This window comes from Euwallacea similis, chromosome 23 (genome assembly GCF_039881205.1).
Source record: "Euwallacea similis isolate ESF13 chromosome 23, ESF131.1, whole genome shotgun sequence".
Lineage (NCBI taxonomy): Eukaryota > Metazoa > Arthropoda > Insecta > Coleoptera > Curculionidae > Euwallacea > Euwallacea similis.
In genome coordinates, this window is record NC_089631.1 from 876905 (window position 1) to 897852 (window position 20948).

Below are 20948 nucleotides of genomic sequence, written 5' to 3' on the forward strand. Positions count from 1 at the left end.
AAAACACTTAAAAAATTACTTACATTAATTTTATCTTTACTACATTGGAAAATAGCACAAATGGGTTGCAATTTCAGCAAACAGGCCCCAGTATTTTTGTTATTAGAATACCTAATTATTATTCTAATTATATATACTGCAAACACTACACTTCCTCTTAGGGCGAGTACATCAACTTCCTAGCAATTTTACCTGGAAAATAATTTCCATGTAAATAATGTTTATGACTAATCTAGTCTTTTCTGTACTTAAAAATACTTTAAAAAAAATGCTGATGTGCTTGCAACGCGTATATTACAGTTAAGTGATAAGGCATATCCTTACAGACAAATAACGTGCATTTATAGGTTGATACACTATAATTCTAGGAAAAACAGCCTAAAATTTGTAACACTTCCATTCAAATTCTGAGTATAATATCTCTGATATGCAGTAGAGAACAACCATAGAGCCTCAGTTTTACTATGCTTATACGGCGAAACCTGGAATAGTCACATAATTTACCTACTGCTTACTCATTTTCAGAAATTTTTACTTTCACCTTTAATCCACTGGGAAACTGCATAGTTTCCTTATTACTGGCAACAACCTCAAAGTTATCAGGCCTATAGAGTCTCTTTGAATCCCACCTCAAGATCTGTACAGAGTGTAGATGAGAAAAATACAAATTCCCATTGCGGTCAAAGGTTTCTGAGGCTGACTGCTGATTTCTACCTTTGGCAAATGTCTTGAAATTTTTTGAGTCAGTTATTAATCTCATTCAACATGTTATATTAAACTTACATAAAATAAACTGGATTGACCATAAGGCACCTGAAAATTGTCAGAATTTTTTAAATCTCCAGTGTTTACTCTGGATTCCTTATCATTTGCCAGAGAATGATAGAACAGCTCTCTGTGTCCAAGATCAGGATGAGGGTTTAGAGCAAGGGCAAATAATCCATCGTCAATATCGACTTTAGAGCCTGCAATATCGAAGTGTAGGAACTCGGTTTTATTTCTGAAGGAGTCATCTAGAGCTCTCCAAGAAGAGTTCTTTTTAAGGGTGTAGATTAGTAAGCTAGGAGTGACGCAGTCAGCTACATAAACCCAGCTATTTTCACATGAATTTTTGGTGTCTTCCACTTCGACCACCAACGTGATGTACCATGAGGTAGAGCTGTATTGGTCATCAGGAATTTCGTATCTATGCATTAATTTATCCTGCAAAATTATTGTTTATTGTTAACTTCTTCTGCAGAAGTTGACTTACCGTATCCAAATCAAAAGCCAGTAGCTGAGGTTTGCAGGTAAATTTATCTCCAATAATTCCATTATCGATAATCCAAAGTTTATTGCACTCATCTACCTATTGTATAATCGATCTAAGCAAAATATTGATAAGTAAATTAAGTCCTTACCCAAACTCTAAAAACTGAAATCAGCCTGTTATATTTACATTCTTCCGGGTTAATATGCCAAGACCAGGATGGGTATGGTTCAATCACTGGATTACCATCTCTAACCTCATTAGAAATGACTCCTAATGTTGCAGGGTATCCCACGTCTTCCCTAGGTGTTGTAATGAATATTCTTTCTCTGCTAGTTTTGGCTGTAAAAGGAAATTTGCCCATTGTGTTGTGATGTGCGTGTGTGATTTACCATTGAAGGTGTATTGGGCGTCGATGGGTTGAAGCTTTCCGACATTAAATGTCCCATTTTCAATGGCCTGTGAGCGCTCCTCTTCGTTTGCAAATTTGAATTCGATCTGCTTCCATTCATGCACGAGTTTCCAGTTGGGTTTGTGGGCTTTGCCAATGGGAGAGTTGTAGAATAGGATCAGCGAAACCGTATAGAAAATGAAACCTAAATAAATAAAAATTATATGGATTATTTTAATTTAACCCTTAAATTGTGCAAGAGGACTTACTCATCTTTTCTATGTAACAGGACAAATACTTATGTAATTTTGTATCGTTGATTCAAACAATTATCCACTATACCCTGGTGCAGATGCGCGTATTAGGAATGACTGTTGCCATTTCACTGCTAAATTACTTGCAAGTAGTTAAAGAGAAACCTTTGTTATCTCATACCTTTGGCAATTATTTAAGTTGAGGGAGTAACAAACTCATCATTTGGTTTCTGACTTAATGATGCTAATAGTCAAAGAGACGTTAAATCTACTGGGGGAAGAGGGAAAAATTTCATTTTTTACTATGTTGAATTCAGAATGTTTTTCCTATAAAACGCTACCTTTTTTCAGTCTTATTTTATTCCAGACTCAGTAGTAATTTCGTTTAAGCTACATTTCTAAGCTCCGGTTCTTCCCTAAAATTGCAAATGAAATAATTCACTATCATAACATGTATCAAAATATCTCTGTAAGGATCGGTTGTTCAATGCCCAGTTAAGGAGTAATAGTTAATAACTAACTGGTAGATGAAGTATTATTCAAATTAAAGTTAAAGCTTAACTATTGATTGATGTAAGAACAGAGGTATCTTGAGTCACCCCTTGGAAATTTGAACCACCACATTTTCACACTTCGACTTCTTTCGCTGGCCAAGAACTTGCGAATCCATGTTTATTTGAAAAATCTATCTTACATTATATTATTAGGCGTCTCCTGGCATTCGATAGAGAACCCTATTTTAAGTAAATGAATAGTAAATAAGTCGTATAAACATGCGGTAAAAAATCCTTAGTTTTTGAGATGCAGAACGTCAAATTTCAAAGCGTTTTTAGTATTTCCATATAGCTTCTGTAATTTTAAAGATAATTTACTCAAAAATCTGTAACAGTCCGCATGATTAACTCAGTCATTAAATTAGTCGATTCATTTTACAACAAAGGACCATTTTTCTCTTCAACTGCAAAGTCTTCACTGAAGACCTCTTATGTACACCTTCACTGTCCATGCATAACCATTGGAAAATTTATAACATGCCTTTGCTTAAAATACATGTCACTTTATATGATTAATAGTAAACCTATATGCCATCAACATTTAAATCTGAAGAAGTGATACCAAAACTTAGCATCTTCACTTGATACTCCAAATACTATCGAAGTATCTCTTCAGCATCTCCAACCATCTTGGCAATAACAGAAAAAAGAACAATAAAATCCGTCTAACAAGAACAATTATCAGAGTGGGAATAATTTCTACTCCTTTTGCATCGCGTGATTTCGGTAGGGGTACCGTTTACAAGTCCAGCGCTCCATCTGGTACCGCTTCAGTCGGCCTGAGTACCCGGTCCACTAACATCAAGAATTGCAATCTAATTCGCCTTAATCGCATAATAATCGGCTCTAGTGGTCCAAAATTTGCTAAATTTTCCGTTGATTAAGAAGCAACGATGGAGGAGAAGCAAGTACCCGAATCTTTGGCTTCGGTTACCATCAAACCGGACTATCCTCCTTCTGAATATTGTGCTTCAGAACCACCACCAGTAAGTACCAATTCGTCTTTGTCTTGTGTTTATTAGACGCTTGTTCTGGTTTCTTGTCTCTGAAGGTGATTGTGCATTTACTTTGAAGTACTGTCTTAGGTGGCATGGAACGTAAAATTATGGTTTATTCGCGAGTGAAATAATTTAATTTAGAAAGCAGTAGTACAGAAGTAGTACCATGGCCAGATCTAATTGTAAATTAATAACCATTTTATGGATATGTCATTGAGGCTAATAAATTTGATGGCAAAGGTGCAATTATAGATTTCACCATCAGGCTCATGTTCGGGAATGTTCTAGTTTCTAAGCCGTTAATGTACTCAATTTAGAGCGGATGTGAGACAAACAACTTCCACCAATTTAGCATTTTGAACCGAATAAATGTACGGTTAATTTTAATTATTTTACAGAAATAGGCCTGTGATTTTCCATTTAATACCGAGACGACTAAATATGGACAAAATTGTAATTGAGGTCCATTTAAAGTTTGTATAATAAGAATTGTTTTTTTTTTTTTTTAATTTCTGAGCTCAATGGGAAATTCCTAAATAATTGTTTTGAAAGACAATCTATGAAAACCAACATTTTGCATGAGATAGAGTCAAATATAACTAAAACCCAAGAGAGGATCTGAAACTCACTAGAAATTAAAGTTGAGTTTATTCAGGACTCACAAAACCTCACGAACCTGATCAAATTGTATGCAAATAATACGTTCTGTAAAGGATCTTTTTGGCTTACTGACTCCCACAATTTCATAAATGTTCCTCTAAATTTGTCTTCATTAGTTGAGAATTCGAAAAATTGGGACCCAGTCATTACCATCATCAGGATGTAGCAGTTTTCTTACTATGCTAAGATTCGCAAGATCTATTTATGCCGTTCATTACTTTTAATTCTAGTTTAAGATCATTTAAGTCATCCTCTGGAGGTTTAAATAAAGAACTATATGCTCAACTTTATCATTCTCGGATCTGCGGCCGCTAAGGTCTGCCTCTAGTTGAACTATTCATTCTATCGTTGCACCCTCTTAGGATTATGTCAAAAAAACTGTCATTCCTCATCCAGTGAAAAGGGGAATTTTGGTTATTTTTTGTCTTCGACACAGCATCGCACTGCTCGATCTCACCTCCGGCTCGGATTTTTTTCTTCACAATAACCGAAACTTTTACTTAAATTCAATTTCCAATCACAATCCAAGAATGCTACTCACTGATCGTGTGACTTCGGAGATCCGAACGTAAACGACACGATCTTCCTGGTATTGTCAAATAAAATCGAATTTTAAGAGTGCGATTTTTAACAATTTCTAACTGGGCACAATCCCGTATGAACACTCATTGGGTTTCTATTTAATTAACCTTCAACTACCCACAAACTTTTCGAAATTTTGTCCATGTTTTCAGTCGAAATTTAATAATTTTCGCGAGCTAAACGGGAGCGAACTCAAATACGTCATTAACGCTGACAACCGAAGCATTATGATTTTATTTCCAAAGCCTTCTTAACAAAAAGCGGCGCTCCCTTGTGACGACGAATTTTTATAAAACCACATGATGATTTGTCTTGATTTCTTTGAACTGAACGAAAGTCCCGTAATTTCAAAACCTTTCAAGGGATTTTACTGCATTTAATTAAATTGCTACTGAAATATTGAACTTTAACCCTTCGTTACACGGGCGGGTGATTTTTTACACGTTTTCACGAGTGAGGCCTGTTAGGATCATTTCAATATATGATATGTTTTTAAAATTTTGAAATGTAAAAAAACTGATGTAAACATTATTTCTTCCACTTCTTAGCTTGTCTTAACTAAATTTGAGAAAAGAATATTTTTATTTGGTTCCAGAATTATGTGTCACTTATTGATGTACATTTTTAGCATCACATATTTTAAACGTTATTATTACTGAAAAAAAGAAACATGATGGAAAAGAAACATGGTCAAATAAAATATATTATTTGAAGAAGTGTATATCTAATATTATAGCAAATTTAAAATGGACATGAAAACTTTTTTCAGACAGAAAATGCAACACCGCAAAGTACTCAAATGAAAATACCGATTATTCCATAACGCAGTCAACACAAGATGCGATAATGGCCTACATACATAGCCAGCTTTTGCAAACGTTGCAAAAGTACCGTGTTTTGCATCTTTTGCAACATTTGCGATATCCTTTTTTATTTGGTGATGGATCTGGTTGATCTTCTAGTACTACTTCACCATATTTTTTTGCCATCTGGCGCGTACTTCTGGGCAAGTTCTTGCTAGCTGCTCTGATAGCCGCATTTTTTTCACCAGTTCCAGTCCTAAGGATTTAAGATATAGTCTCCAGTTTTTTGCACATGTTAGCTGGATTACTATGTCGAAATATGACGAACGGTGCGGTAATTTAGCCATAATCTTTGAATATGTGCTTATAAAAAAATTTACCACTTTGCACGGGTGAGGCCTGTGGGGACACCGATTGATATTGTTTTACGAAAATTTCAGTGAACTTATGTCACCAGGTAAATGAAAGGTACCTGGAACGTGAACAGTTTAGTTTAAACAATTTCAGACTTATAGCTAAATTTAATTTTTACTTGGACTGATAGGCCTCACCAGTGAAACGAAAGGTTAATGTTTCCCTGGTGTGCCGTACAGGGGAAGAAAGGAACGAGCGCGAAAAATTCAAATTTCTAGTTAGTGCTAATGTGCCCAAAAAAGTTTTCCCTTATGAATTTAGGTGAATAAAAGGGTTGGTAAAGCAATCGCAGAGAGAGAAGATGAGAAAGCAACAAGTTGTAGCTATTAAAATACTGTGAAATCTTAGAATCGGATTACTTTATATTGTTTGTAATAGGTTTTGGAATAGCAAACTCAGGAATAACTTACGAAGTAATTTATTTCACTGTTGAATACTGCACCTCAATCAAGTTTACAAAAATGAACAACTCGGTTAACGAAGTACACGTCAACGCGACCATTCAGCCGAGAAAGAGTTTATAAGTTTTGTATAGCTCTAAAGTACTACAACGAGGGCCAACACATATAGGCGTACCGCGGCTAAAAGGCATTTATCGGCTAATTTGCTGTAGATATCTTTAAAGCGTAACACTTAGATGACTATATAGTAAGATTGATCTTCTCTTGGGGTGTTGCATTTATACCGATTTAAGAAAACGTGGATGTATTTAAACTGTAGGTCTCATAAAGAACGGGGGTTTATTATACAAGGCAACCATTATTCGAGGTTAATTGGTACTAAAAATTTAGCCATGCCGGGTATATTGCCAAAAAAATAGTAACACACATAGGCGTACCATAGCGGTACATTGCAAGTTTAATCTCTGCTTTCTTGAGGGGTATCACTGTTCTTTGTAGAGCAAGAAAAAAAAAGGCCGATTTAAAACAGATGCGCCATTTGTGTACATAACATTTTCCTAACAACTATTTTTAAACTAATTCACGATTTAACAACATTTCTAAAACTTCAGATTCTCACACTCAATAACGCACGTATGCACTCGATTTAAATGTAAATCACGTACTCCCAAATAATCAAAACCAGCGGAAAATTCGATACATTGACCCTATGTCATTGATATAAACAATAATACATGAAGTTATTAACTTGGAAAAATAGTCAACATTCCAAGAATCCATTACCTCGTTATCTCAATGATTTTTTTACCGCATAGCTAGTCAATTTTAACAAGTCTAAGGACAGATTGCGAACGTGCTGTCAACTTTAACTGCCAGCTAGTTTTCGTTAACATACATCCAGACTGTTGGTCAGATTCTCAGTTTCTCGGCTTCGTCAGGTTAATCCCTCCGTCCATAATTACCCAACGACATGAAACATTCCGAATTTACTCAATTGAATAATTACTAATTATTATTAAAAGTAATCACGTGCATTTCCTTTTAGCAACAAGACCCACAACCAGCAGTTTACCATTCACTTAAAACCCCACTAATATCTAGTTTTAAAAACGATCGGACCTTCTATTGTGGACGTTACGTAATGCATAGTTATTCTGAAACGCTCATTATTAACATTTTTTAATATTTATTTGCGTAGTTGTTCTCTTTCCACATATCCACGCTAATCATTGCCTGATTGCCGCAGATCCTGTTTGGAGGTGGTCGGCTCGATAATTTAAATGATGTTCTCTATTGTTTCATTTGGATGAACGGCGTGAAAAATTGGCTAGAGGTTGTCTGAAGCACGAGATTACAAGCAATTGAAATGGTTTAAAAATCTGAATAATGTGCCCCCCGAAAAACGGAAAAAATCTACACAACATTGGTGCCTCTAATAGCTTCTGGGCGTAATTTTTTTTTGTCAAGCTATACATTAATACTGCTTTGTCCTCAATCAATTTCGCATCTAATAGCAAAGTATGATTATTTCTTTTTTAAGTATTTGCCTTGAAGTACACTCAATTACTTTTTTGTTCCACAAGACCGAAGAACAATTCTGATCCGCGTTTTAACTATTTCCATATTCATTGTGCTGAAGTCCTTGGTGATTGCTACCACAAATCTGCAGAATAATTACTAAGAACAATACATTTTATGCCATACAAGTGGGCGTTTTTGCCAACTGACTAGAAGCACATACAACCGAGAATCCCCACAGACTTTTCGTTGCCACGTAAATGTTGATAATGAGCAAAACATTTCTTCAAATGTTCAAGTTAGTTCAGGGAATTTCAACTGATTTCAGAAATCGTCGCCTGAATTTCGGAGAAATCATTTGAGTTTTGCAATACTTTATTATTACGCGTTACTTTCTGAGATGTGTGTGAAAATGGTTGGAAATCCATTTTCACTCATTCACCTGGTTCGGGTTAATGCAGGTTAGTTCAGGTTAATTTTTGAGTGTATCTATTTAACTTAGAATTACTGCATTTTGATCAATTTTGTAGACGTTTCCGCGTGAACGGTGTTAATCACCTGTTGTTTTTGCTGTATTTCTGGATCATAAATTTGGAAGCTTCCAATTTCCATAAATCCGCGGGATTCCGAGTTTTAAGTTATGTAAGTTTTTGGATACTCTGAAATATAGATTTGTTTAAATTGGTTGTCGTACATCGAACCGCTTAGATTTTCAACTTAATTCTTGTAACAGCTACATTGAATGTGCCCATTCTGCTAAACGTCTTGATCAATCCATCACAGTTTGAGTCACACATACTTCACATTCGTAAGCCGTTTGCGCAACTAATAAATCGTTAAACTAATGATTATTATTATAATAATTCCGATAAGTCGCCAGGCAAGGAAGTTACACTATGTAATGGTAATTTTTAATAGCTAATTTGAATGCGAAAGTAGGTTCTTGCAACGGCATAGGCATAGAAAGACTGGCGAATTAATTTATTCGAGAACACGTACTGCAAATAGAAAAGCTTCATTAGCTTTTATATACCTATGTACGTCTCATTTACTTTACCGTTGATTTGTTAGTATTGCCAATATGTACTATATATGTGATTATTACTGCAGCAACCTCAACCAGCAGTTTCGACTAAAATTGTACTTGTTAGTTTCTCTCGTGGCATAAAAAAAATTAAAAACACAATGAAGACCTCTCATATTTGTTGTTATTTGTTAATTGAAGCCATGAGAAATTTCGGGTCATGATCCGAACAACGAACTCGCCAACTTTCTATTTCACAGCGCATCTTCCTTAGCGAACTTTTCATTATCTACTTATTACATAGGAAGCACATACGTACAGTGTAATAGGTTGTTAATAGTCATCTTCATTATTTATGGACGTTGATACCTGCATAATAATAATAATTGAAATTTCTATTTCGACATTTCCTCCGTTCTGCTTTACTTTGGCTAAAGCCTCGCACCGACTTGCTATCTCTTCTCTTACAGTATTTTATTAGATGATCTTAAACACTGTTGACCTTTTTTCGGTGGCAAACGCCTATGCGATGGTATTTATACGAGTAAAAATGTTTATGAAAAAATAATAATAAAACTTGTTGGCACAATCCTACACGTAACCTTCACAGTTAAACATTGAAGTTATTGGTTTTGTAATTATCATTTATGTGTTAGTTAGACATGTTTCGTGCCCACTAATTGCTCTTTTGCACCTGAATGTCTTCTTGTGTTAATGCCCCATATGTGCTAATGCATCCTTTGTAATAGAAAAAGACTTATAGATAGTTTGGAGTTTTCCAAATTTCGTTTAATCATACCACTCAAGAATTACTTTCCTCCTGAGGGGTGCCAAATATTGGAGCTTTTTAGGTCAAAGTTTTGAAATTTTGTTTTCGCACTTTTAAGGGCGATAAACCAATGAAAAACCCACAAGTAACTTCTCCTTAAAAAATAAAGGGATGGTCTCACTTCGAAGCAAAAAACTACCTCAAACTACCACTGTTGTATTGCATGGTTATGAAGTACGTTTTCTCACAGTTGAACAACAAATTAATAAAAACGACAAGTACATGGTCCATTAGAGCACTAATCGGCAACAATGTCATCATCGTCCCACTGTTGCCAATGAATGCTCCACTTTTCACAACTGCTAATAGTATGATTCATTTTTTATTTACCTATTAGTTGGAAAAATCGCATATGCACACCTATTTTACGCTCTCCAATTTTCATAAAAATATTTAATGCCAAAGCGGACTTAGCAGGAAAAAACTAAAAAATAATAATTTTGTATCACCTCATATATCACACAGGAAGCAGAAACAGACTCATGATCAACTTTTTCGTGAAAATCATCCACAAATTCACCTCCTGAATTCTTTACATACTATTATGAAACACCTCATTTGTATCCCACATATTACATTCCAAGTTTTAATCCCCAAATAATCTTGTTATAGAAAACTTAAAATATGCCAGTAGGGCATTGATGTAGCTTTTGGAGCCTGAAGGATTATCTACTCCTCAAAAAAGGATTTTCTCCCGAATGAGTCTTGATAATTAATAAATAGAAACGCAAACTTTCACTGTCTTTGTGCACAAATTTGCATGGAAAAATATCCTGATTGGGTATGATTAGTCACTGCATTAATCAATCTAAAAAGAGCAGCACCTCGTCTTTTGTATGGTGATACAATTAGTTTTGTTTGTTTTTCACCTCTCACTGACAATAATAATAATTAATCGGTCGATAGAAAGTTCTAGAATCCAATTTAAATATGTTTCCAATTGCGCGTCCACATCTGAATCATTATTGAGAAACGACCGAAAAAAATTAATTGAAACTGAAAGTACCTAAGTTGGTTGCACGATTTGCTTAGCTGATCGTAGAACACCGTACCTAGTACTGGATCTAATTTTAAACGTGTTTATTTCCACGCAATTATCGCATAGTTTTTACCTTAATGAAGAGACTCAAATAGTTATTTTTTATATCTATGGTGGCTAGTCGTTATGAGATGTCAGCAGTGTTTACATTGGTTTAATATATCTTCATAAATAGTTTAATGCTTATGTAATATTCTATACATATATTAATGTATATAACTTTGAACCTTAAAAGATTCATTTAAAATCAAACTTATAACATTGTCTTGAAACATCAAATTACTTTGTTTGCAATAAATATTATTACTATCTTCTCTGGATATCAGACACCCCTGCAGTATACAACGAATAACATCAATATTGTCACATGTGGGAATGGATATATTGTATGTATGCATTAAAAGCACTCTCGACCATGTAACACCATAATGGTATATTAAGTATTAAGAACAATAAGAAAGTTTTATTGGTCGAAGACAAAGCTTGAAGGCTGAGCTTAGTGAAGCCTTCAATTTATCTAAGACGAGTAAAATTGCTTGTAATATTCTTTGTAAAACCATAACCACATAATGATAATGTATAAAACAAATACCATAGGCAATCAAAAATAAATAGATTCTACAAAAAGGCTCCTAAATAGATATTTGTTCTTGCTGTCTACTTATTAGGTGACTAGCATGAGATATCCATTTTAACTGTGGATTCAAATATACCTCAAGAAACTCGGCCAGTTCCAAATCTATAAAGTCAACCCACCTCATAGTCTGGAGGAATGGCACTTTGTTACACATTCTATGAGAATATTCCATAGTAGGAAGAACTTACTGAGAGGATCTACACCCCAATGGGGAAACATAAATTGGAATATCGCACGGTTCTAATGTTGTACACTATTCTGGTCCTGGTCCTGGGAGGGCTTGCTTGAAGAGACGTGACGACACCTTGGAAATTTAGGCATATAATTATTACCCCCAAATATGATTTACAACTATTTTAACTAAATTTTAGTTATGAATAAAGTAATAATAACAATCTTCTCGCAAAAGTCAAAACAAAAATTTTTGAGGTTATAATTGCTCACAGGAATGAAACATCTGGGAAAATTCTGTCTCTCTCTGACTTGTACCACTCGGGAATCCGAGGCAAGGATAGGCACATAATTTGATCGATTCGACTCCAAAGATCATTCCTGTATTACACATAGTGACGTCCTTCTCTGGCTATCGTTGCCACATTTTCGTACTCTGTTTCACTTACGGTGACAGGCTGACCCACTTTCATTCAGGGCTATCTCTTTATTAAATAAGACATTCCCTTTAACTAGAGTTAAAACTCTTGACGGTGGAATGCTTGGAATGTGTACCAATTCGGGAATTCCGGATATAACCGGTTCTTGCAAGCACTATTATTATTTTTATTAAAGGAACGTGACCTTCAGAATTTTCAAGGGCATTTAGAAATAAGTTTAAATTAAGTTTTACAGAAAACGAAAAGAGATAAATATATAAAACGTTATATCATTAGAATCAGTTTAAAGAGGGCTAGCTGATGGGCGTATAAAATATACATGTTCCGTTACAAGAACTTAGGCTTGAATTTTTACAGGGTGTTACATATCGTTATGGAGATATTTCAGGGAATGGCAGTACCTTGAAAAATATTTTTTTTAAATGCTAATAGACCCATAACTAAAAACTTACCATTTTTGATATACAGGATGGCACATTTTCAACAGTTTTATAATTTTGTTTTCGTTTAGACCTGTTTTTATTTTAAGAAATTTGGTGAAATGTTATGAGCTACTTCAGATAGTTACCAACTGAACTGGATGACAATTTTTTCCCCAAGTTCTTTTACATTCGTAATTTGCATCGATAAATATTTTTGTAAAAACCAAAGAATTGAAGAGGGAATTTAAATTTGGTATCAGATTTCGTGCAGGGTGTTCCAAAAGAGATACAAAGCATACAATAGTATATGACCCAAAAAAACTTAACGCTTTGTATATGACTATCGTCGATTTTGGCATTTTGTTGTAGAGTGTCTTAAAGAAAATAGGTGCACGAAATTTAAAGATTTTAATTAATTCATCATACGTGAAAAAAATGTGAAATATGAGGAAAAAATGTATAAATTTACCGCTCTGTATATCGAAAATGGTGCGTTTTTGACCATGGATCTATTAGCATTTTTTTACTATTTTGCCTCTTGAAATATCTCCATGATACGTTACACCCTGTATATTAAAATTATGAAGACTAAAATTATTATAAATACCACAATAAAATTATTAATTATTATCCCCCTGGCGTGCTATAAAAAAAGTTCAACTTCAGCTTAGTGAGGGAAGCGAAATCCCCCAATAATACAAGTGTATACAAAATAGCATTTCCTAATAAGCTTCATACACTATTTATTCAAACAAATTCGTGCATTTTATTTCCTTGGCTTTAGGTAACCAACTTGTTAGGTACATGCTGATACGGTACGACTTACGTAAATACTCGCCAAAGGAGTGGCAGCAAAGTGCCCAAAACCGGCATCGTTAATTGGGAAAGCTCCTATAGTTCAGTGACCGCTTTAAGGAAATGCGAAATATGCTTCTTTCTGAAATTTTGTTATTCGAGATGAGAACTTATTGGAAGCAAATTAGTTAAGCCATCATTTATGAAGTAGCTCTATAAGTGGTACTGTGCTATAATCAAAGAGAAAATGCAGGAATGTTGAACATTATCCTCTTGTGCCTGATGAGATTTAAACTGCCCAAGAGAAATAGAAAACAAGAGGTACTTGTAGAAAAAATAATAGTGATCACGCAATTTTTAATAATAGTACCATGGACTAGAACTTAAAGCTAATTACGGTGAGGTACCCTGAAACTTTCGACCGGAACAAGTGTCCTTGTTCAGCCATTATTTTTATAAATCAAACACTGCTGGAACAAAGCCGAACTAATTGCGTTCATTATTTTCAAAGTTCTTGCATTCAAAGGTAATTGATTACATGGGATTGGCAGGGTGTGAATTACCATTACATTAAAATACAAGAAGAATGTATTTTATCACAAAAACGAGGATCCTTTTTTACTTTTTACTGGTGTCTAAATGCGGTTCATTTCATAACTAGTTACACAATGAAAGCAGATACGTTAATTCCATAACTCAGTTAACAAATAGCTCTGTCGACAATAACGGTCCATATCTGAACATATACGTACAAATTTATGCCAATTTGTGATGGCTTACCCATCAGACGGCAAAATTAGAAAAAAAACATAATTTTTATGTAACTAGTGTAATATTTCTTTGAATTGTAATTCTCCTACCTGATTAAATAAATAGTTATCGTATCACTTATCAAACCCCTCGGGAAGAGCCACTGCTTTGAAACAAAAAAAATTGGTTTGATACAAAAAGTTTCAAATTCCTATTAAAGTCAGTGGCGCCCCTTTTTATTTAAATTGTTCAAACTTTCAAAAGGAGTCATCTCGAGCGGCAAAGTTTTTCCTTAAATCTACATTATTTTTCTAGCAAAATATTTTAGATTTGTACTAGAATTCTCGGGGTCTCAAAATCTTATTAAAGTCAGTGGCGTCCCTTGCTTCCGAGCCTGCCTTGGAAATTCCAAAAAAGGCACCAATCTGAATAAGAATTCGCTGTATTATAGTCATACACATTTCAGAGAGTTTTCCCTAATTTAACGTAGCAAACCCATGAAAATCTACACAATGCACGAATTTGATCCTGGCTCAACCGCATCCTTTACAGCCATGTTACATGAGAAAATGTTAAAGTTACCTAACTCACCTAAACACGTCGAAGATACTACACTAAAGTAAAATTGGCCATTAAATTTATCATTTGCAAAAAGTTAAGTACCGTTTACGGTTAACTAAAAATTACGTAATTGATTTGAGTCTTTCTTTGAGCAAAGAATTGTTTGGATACAAATCAGTATCAGTTTTATGGGGAGGACAGTTTGGGCGAAGGCCCAGGGCGATGGGCTTTCCTGGTCGGTGGTTTTCCTTGGAGGTAGAGGGCGGTGATAAAAAATTTATTTAAATTATTTGTATTAGGGCCAAGGCCGGCCCTAATACAAATAATCGATTTAAGAGATATCAAATTCTTTCGGATTCGGATTATTCAAATCCCAAACAAGGTTACATTAGAAATTTCCAGCTGGTCTCAAAATGCTCCTAAGAATAAACGATCGAACCAGCTACTTTTAACATCAATTCCTAATTTGGTAACAACACAGCACCTCTCAAAAGCTGCAGAATCCTGAACAATGTTAGCATTGCATACTAATATAAGTATCACACATACTGATAATCTAACCTGAGTTCATAGAAAAACCACAAGCGGTTGTTGGTCTTTTAATGGGTTTTACGAAACCTCTGGGATTTCACATCATTTATGCGAAGGCCACTTTAAACATTCGTCAAGATGTGACTTCGTGAGCTAACTAAGAATAAATATGCACTTGTAGCGTATAAACAAGTCTTTGTTCCTTTTTTCCTAATGGGTTATGCAATATCTGTTTGCGAATTATACTGAGTGTTTGCAAGGTTACTTCTTGTTTCATTTTTATTATTTTTCGTTTCAGGCCTATCACAAACATAAGAGCTCAGCAGTACAGGTGGCCAAGATTATCGCAGTTACAGTGGTCGTAGTGTCCTTCGTGTTGGGAATTTTCATTTTGGCCTCTGCGTATGTGACTGCCACTGCTTCCTGCAGGCAACTGGAGCAAGATTTGGAGCTTCTGGGAGAAGTCGCGGACAGATTTGATAATTCCAACTTGCCCCAGCCCGAAGCTCTGAAACAGGTGAGATTTTTTGAGATCAAGTCAGCTTCTGTGGTGTAGAGTGATCATTAATGAATGCTGATAAAGTAACAAAATTAATGAAGAAACTTCCAAGTCAACCTATGCAGCAGAATGTCATCAAATAAAATGTTTGCAGATGAAAAACTAGTGAGGACTGAAATTAATTTAAAAAAAAAACAACAAAATATGATGAGAAATTTGTGAACTAACGTGAGTAAATTGACGCTTAGGCTTCGCCACATAAGACTCCACATAAGATGTACAGGAAAGGGACAATCATATTTTTTGAGCTGGATACGAGAAATTTGTGGCAAAAGCGGCTAAAACTTGAAAAAAGAAGAAATATAGCAAATGCTAGAACTTGCACCTAAATCTAAAAGTCCAAGCAAAATTCACTTTTAAGCCGCGAAGTTGATCAAAATTTCTGCTTGCAGCGACTTCTTGAAAACAACTTGTGATCATTATCATCAATATCTTGGAAAACTCGGAAGACCTGATTTACTTTTGGCTTGCATCTATGCCTTGGCCTTAACCGACATGGTCAATATCCTACGTAAAGCGCTCTGCGCAATTTTATCCAAAACAGGTAATTAAAGGTCATCAACATTCGCGTTATGGGACCTGTGTGTGTACCCAAATTCCCAAATTGAATTATTAGAACCTATAATAACAGCAAAGAAAAGTCTCTGTCAACAACTCATTGAACGAAACCGCTCATATCCGTTTCGAATATAATTTATTAGCGAAATGAATCATGAGGCAGCAAGTTAGTCTATGCTCCTGTAAAGCACCTACTGTATTTATATCATTTCGCTTTGATATGTATCACGGAGCTCAAGGGCAAATGTCTATCATGCATACGGACAAACAGGTTTTTAGTCCTTTTTCGCTTCTGTTTTCCTGTACTTTTCAGACATTTGTCGGACATTCTCATATCTTCACTTTCTTGTCCTATGTTAAGCTGAGACATACATGCTCGTCATTTTCAAGTCGCCAACAACATTCAAATAACATCTTTTGGTTTGGTTGCGCTGGTTTAAAAGCCTTCGGGGCACACTAATTCGCTCGAAGTGTGCCACTTATCAAATCTAGATTTCAGGAAATTTCACAGGTTAAACGGGTAAAATAGCGAATTTAAAACTGTGCTTATATAAGCAATAAATGCTGTGAATTTATAAACACCTATTAATTAATGCTGTTTTACAAGTATATTGAAGGTCAAAACTCCATTAGCAAGTTAGCGGCAGAACGTCGCTTGTAGTCAAGCAATCATTTAGTTGACCTTTAGAACCGATTCTATGGTCCGGAGATGGCAAATCTTGGTTTACGTATTAAATCAACCTGAAATTAAATGTGTTGTAGACACCTTCTATCTGCATACAAGCAGGTTGCCGCTTTGATCAATTTATGTTGGTCTCAACTCGTTAAAAGCTAATTTGACCAATTTTTCTGGTTTGATATCGGTCACTTGAACTAACAAACTGTGGCAAAATTTCTCGTAAATCTGCCTTGCTGGCGATTTTTTCACGCTTTCCGGCACAGCCAGTTAAATTACATTTAACACAGGATGATTAGCGAAAATCCATCAAGATTTCACCAACGTTCCGATAAAAACTTCAGGTCTATCGAAACCGGCTTAGGTTGGGTTAGCCGCAGAAGAATACCACGTCCCTGGTTGCGTAATCTTTGATTGAATTTTTGTAGACTTCCTCGGTGAGCGAACTTTCTCAATAGTACTGAAATAACATCAACAATAATAATAACAAATCGTCACGTTCGAATTGTTTATAGCAGAGTTAATAATTTCACACTTCCTGAATTTCGGCATGCCATTTGCTTTAGCTTCAAAAATTGGAAAAACACATTTCTTTGCAGCAGGATGAAGTCATTTGTGTCAGCAAACAACAATCTTCAAGGTTCTTTCGAAGGAAGTGAAACTGGTTCGGCAACAATTGATTCTGATCTTGCTTGCAAGCATTAGATGTGCTTTATTTGCTCCGAATCATAAAGAACGGACTGTGCTGACATTGAGGCATACACGCAAGACATTTTTAAACAAAGATTAGCAATGATAGATCTCGCCAAGACGCCTGCAGACCTTGTAATGCGATTATAAATTGGTTGGTTAACCTACTAAATGGTTGTTTGTGCAGGAAAAAATAAGTTACTTAACTGAGACAGTGGCTCCAATCAAAGATTTCAATGAGAACAACAAAGGACATTGAATGATAATAATGGTTATTATAGAGGCAATAACGATCAGGTCCGTAAATGGAGGAAAGGGGGCAAAATGCTCCAGATAGGAAAATGTTTTGAAGCAAATAGACAGAAAAGCAATGCAATATGGTTTTAAGGGAGTTTTGGACGATTATTCTACAGTCAAGAGACTTCTTTTGAAGTCGTTTTTTCTTTTCTTCATGGCGCTCTTTGCGAAAACAGGATTTTTGATATTTTCACCACACTGCAAGACTGGAAAAAAATACGAAAATTCAAGTGGCGCTTTTAAGAAAAAATAAAGTCGAAGATGGTTGTCGAAAATCAAAAGGTGGAGAATAACGGAAATCATCAAATGAACGTATTCACACTTGTAAAACGTTTTTCCAAAATTTCAGTTTTTTTCTAACATCTTCGAAACTAACCGGAATTTTTCGAATTTTAAAACGGCATATTGCTGAACTTCAAATTGTGCAACTTTGCCCCGATTTAACCGACCTTGTGCTTTTCATGGTTACCGAGATTCTCATGATTGAAGTCCAAAAACGGACACCTTATATGCATTCAAGCCTTCATTTTAAACGCTGCATATAAATTTAGGTCGTTGAATGATCAAGATGCACCTTTTAGGGCTGGGATGATCATCGTGTTCCTTCCAACATTGGAAAATCGAGCCTGGAACTAAAAATTCATGTTAAAAGTACATAAATACAAAAAAAAACAGGATTAGACAATATTTTTATTGTTGCCTTTTACCATAACCAGGGCCACCCTCGGCAAGTCTGGCGCCCTGGGCGGAATTTTCAACCATCGCCCCCTCTCCTCCAAGAAAAACCGCCGACCAAAAAAGTGTGCTGACTTTCCTGGTCTGTGGTCCTTGGTCGTCGCCCAATCTCACCTTCCCGTAAGGCCGGTGCTGATCGCAACATTCGGAAACCCCCTTACTGAACCCCAACCCCGCCCAAAGTACTTAGCATTGCTGCAATAGTGCTGAAGAAGTGAATTTATCTATTGCCGTCGTCAAGTGAATAATAAAACATATTGTCCCTGGGGGTCTCTCCAAATTTGCCATAATCGCCCGATGGGTGTCACACTTCATTAGTATTCTTCCTCGTCTTCGGTTTGATTATAAATTGCAGCCATTAGTACAGTTTCGCGTGCAATGAAGATCCACGCCTGCAACGAACATTTTCACGATTGAAGGAACCAGTCGAGGTGAAAGCGAGAGGTCTTTGCTCTGCAACTCGAAATCGGGTCAAACGTTGCTACCAGCTGATGGCCTCAGGACATACAGGGCCTTACAATGTAGGCGAAACGTGATTTATCGACGAATACGGTCATAGGATTATCAGTACAAAACAAAGAGATCTTTAGAAGCTGTAAGAAGAAGACGGAGTCTCGTCTTGCAGTCTCTCGCAGCATTGAAGATTAATGAGGTGTTGGTGTGCAAAAGCAGCTAGTGTCAAACTAATTACAAGGCTGTTAGTAGTAATTAGGTACCATGGAGTTTAAATTACAGGCGTGAGTGAATGACAGACCTTTGATGCACTATTATGCAGCTTAGTTTCTCACGAGCGGCGCTTTGTTAACTCTTCTTAATTTAGCGAAAATTCTCTTCAGTTTTATTGCGTTAAATATTAACTTTCCACCTACATAACAAAAAGTGAAATCATGCTGTTTGACGCCGCTAAATGCGCTTTCATCGTCGATACTAGTAAGTGGGCTGTTATACTCCCCACCCCAAAAATACCCCATTTGGCACTTGTTCCCAATCCATATCCATATCCATATCCAGACCCCCAGGTGTCTATCTAGCCCCAATCATCGCCAAAAAATCCACTGCATTAATCTTTTCGTCTCACCCAAACCATTGGAAAAACTTTTAAGCAAAGGCATCGAAAACCTTCTCAAATCCCCAGGTACCTACCTGGGGAAAATTAAAGAAATTTATTCCGAAATGATTTTTTATTTCCCCAAAAAAGTTACTTTGCACAACATATGACGAGTTGGAGGAAGACGTTTAGGTGCATCTTTTGTTAGAAAATTGTTACTCCAATGTAGGCAACTGAATGTAACCAAATGTAACGGTACCAAGCGCGAACCTATGCGGGAACCGAAAATGCACGAGAAAAAACGTTTCGGTTTTATTCTGCGATTCGCAATTGAAATCGAAAATTTAAAAACTAATTTCATTTTGCAAACTCGATTCGACCTTGGGTGCCGGGACAGTTTTGCTTCGTGTATCATCGTTTATGTGCTTTTTAAATTGGTGCCGCAAAATGTTGTCCACCGGCGTGGACTTTGATCACCACTTGCACAATATGTTTTAAATGACAGGGACAGAAAAAGTGTCCCTTTTAGCTATTTCGGCTTTGTTCGTTCTTTTATTTTTATATACGGCTTGGTTTGGTTGCATTAAAAGTATTACTTCATTATCGTTTTTGCATTCTTAACAACACAATAAAATGAGTAATAGCAGCGAAGGTATATCGATATTTTTAGGTTCCATTTCTAATGAAAGTGAAAACACTTCGATTGATTTAAAAATTGCATAGCTGCGAATAAAACAACAGAAACTTAAAGACAGCGTTAAAAAAATTAAAATTCGAATTATAGAGCAAATGAAAAAGTTACAAGGATTAGAACAAGAATTAGATAATGTAATTTTAAATATTAGTAATTTGGAAAATATGCGAAGTATGGGATCAAGCGGCTAAACTTACAAATATTTTTTAATTATTTTGATAGATATACGGACTCGAAGAAGAGAAAAGTCCTATTAGGGCGCTTTGTGCCCGTATATTTAATACCTTTTAATGCAACCAATGCTAGTCTCAAGTCTAGAAAAATGCAAAGAGGAAGGTATTATAATTAATTAATAAAATACAGTGAAACGATGGGTCATAGTAACGCTGCAAAAATAAGATTGCATAAGTTAAAGGTCATCCATGGATAATCAAATAAATTATTTATTAGCTGAAAAATAAAACTTAAAATAAAGTTTTAGAATTTTTTAAAAGTATTTTGTTACTTTTAAGAAAGTAGCGAAGTACTAGAATTATAAGGGTGTGCTGCGCACGGTTCCAAGCCCAAGTAATTCAAGTTGTCTAGGTATCGTAGCCAAATTTAATAAAGGTAAAACCCATTTATCTTTTTTGTCAATAAACAATTCAATGGGCAAAAACATCTTACCC

At 35.5% G+C, this 20948-nt stretch overlaps 2 protein-coding genes across 5 annotated transcripts in view; one reads left to right on the forward strand and one right to left on the reverse strand.

Moving 5' to 3' along the window:
• Nucleotides 1–277: 277 nt before the first annotated feature.
• On the reverse strand, nucleotides 278–11723 carry LOC136416547 (dopaminechrome tautomerase-like). Of its 3 annotated transcripts, none has more exons than XM_066401769.1 (7): nucleotides 11542–11723; nucleotides 1642–1845; nucleotides 1401–1591; nucleotides 1253–1348; nucleotides 784–1203; nucleotides 542–727; nucleotides 278–482 (listed from the first exon to the last, which is right to left on the reverse strand). In XM_066401769.1, the coding sequence occupies exons 1-7, from the start codon at nucleotides 11570–11572 to the stop codon at nucleotides 357–359; spliced, it is 1254 nt and encodes a 417-aa protein (XP_066257866.1). In that variant the 5' UTR covers nucleotides 11573–11723; the 3' UTR covers nucleotides 278–356. The 3 variants fall into 3 exon arrangements, with proteins under 3 accessions (XP_066257866.1, XP_066257867.1, XP_066257868.1); XM_066401770.1 differs by lacking the exon at nucleotides 11542–11723 and adding an exon at nucleotides 6853–7056; XM_066401771.1 differs by lacking the exon at nucleotides 11542–11723 and adding an exon at nucleotides 1910–2229.
• The window catches only part of LOC136416543 (bromodomain-containing protein DDB_G0280777-like), a 34748-nt gene continuing 17006 nt past the window's right edge, over nucleotides 3207–20948 (forward strand). The window contains exons 1-2 of one of the 2 annotated variants that reach the window (XM_066401764.1): nucleotides 3207–3434; nucleotides 15322–15540. In XM_066401764.1, coding sequence (XP_066257861.1) covers nucleotides 3342–3434; nucleotides 15322–15540 — 312 coding nt within the window. In that variant the 5' untranslated portion in view covers nucleotides 3207–3341. The remainder of the gene's footprint in view (nucleotides 3435–15321; nucleotides 15541–20948) is intronic. The other variant, XM_066401765.1, reaches the window with a different exon arrangement.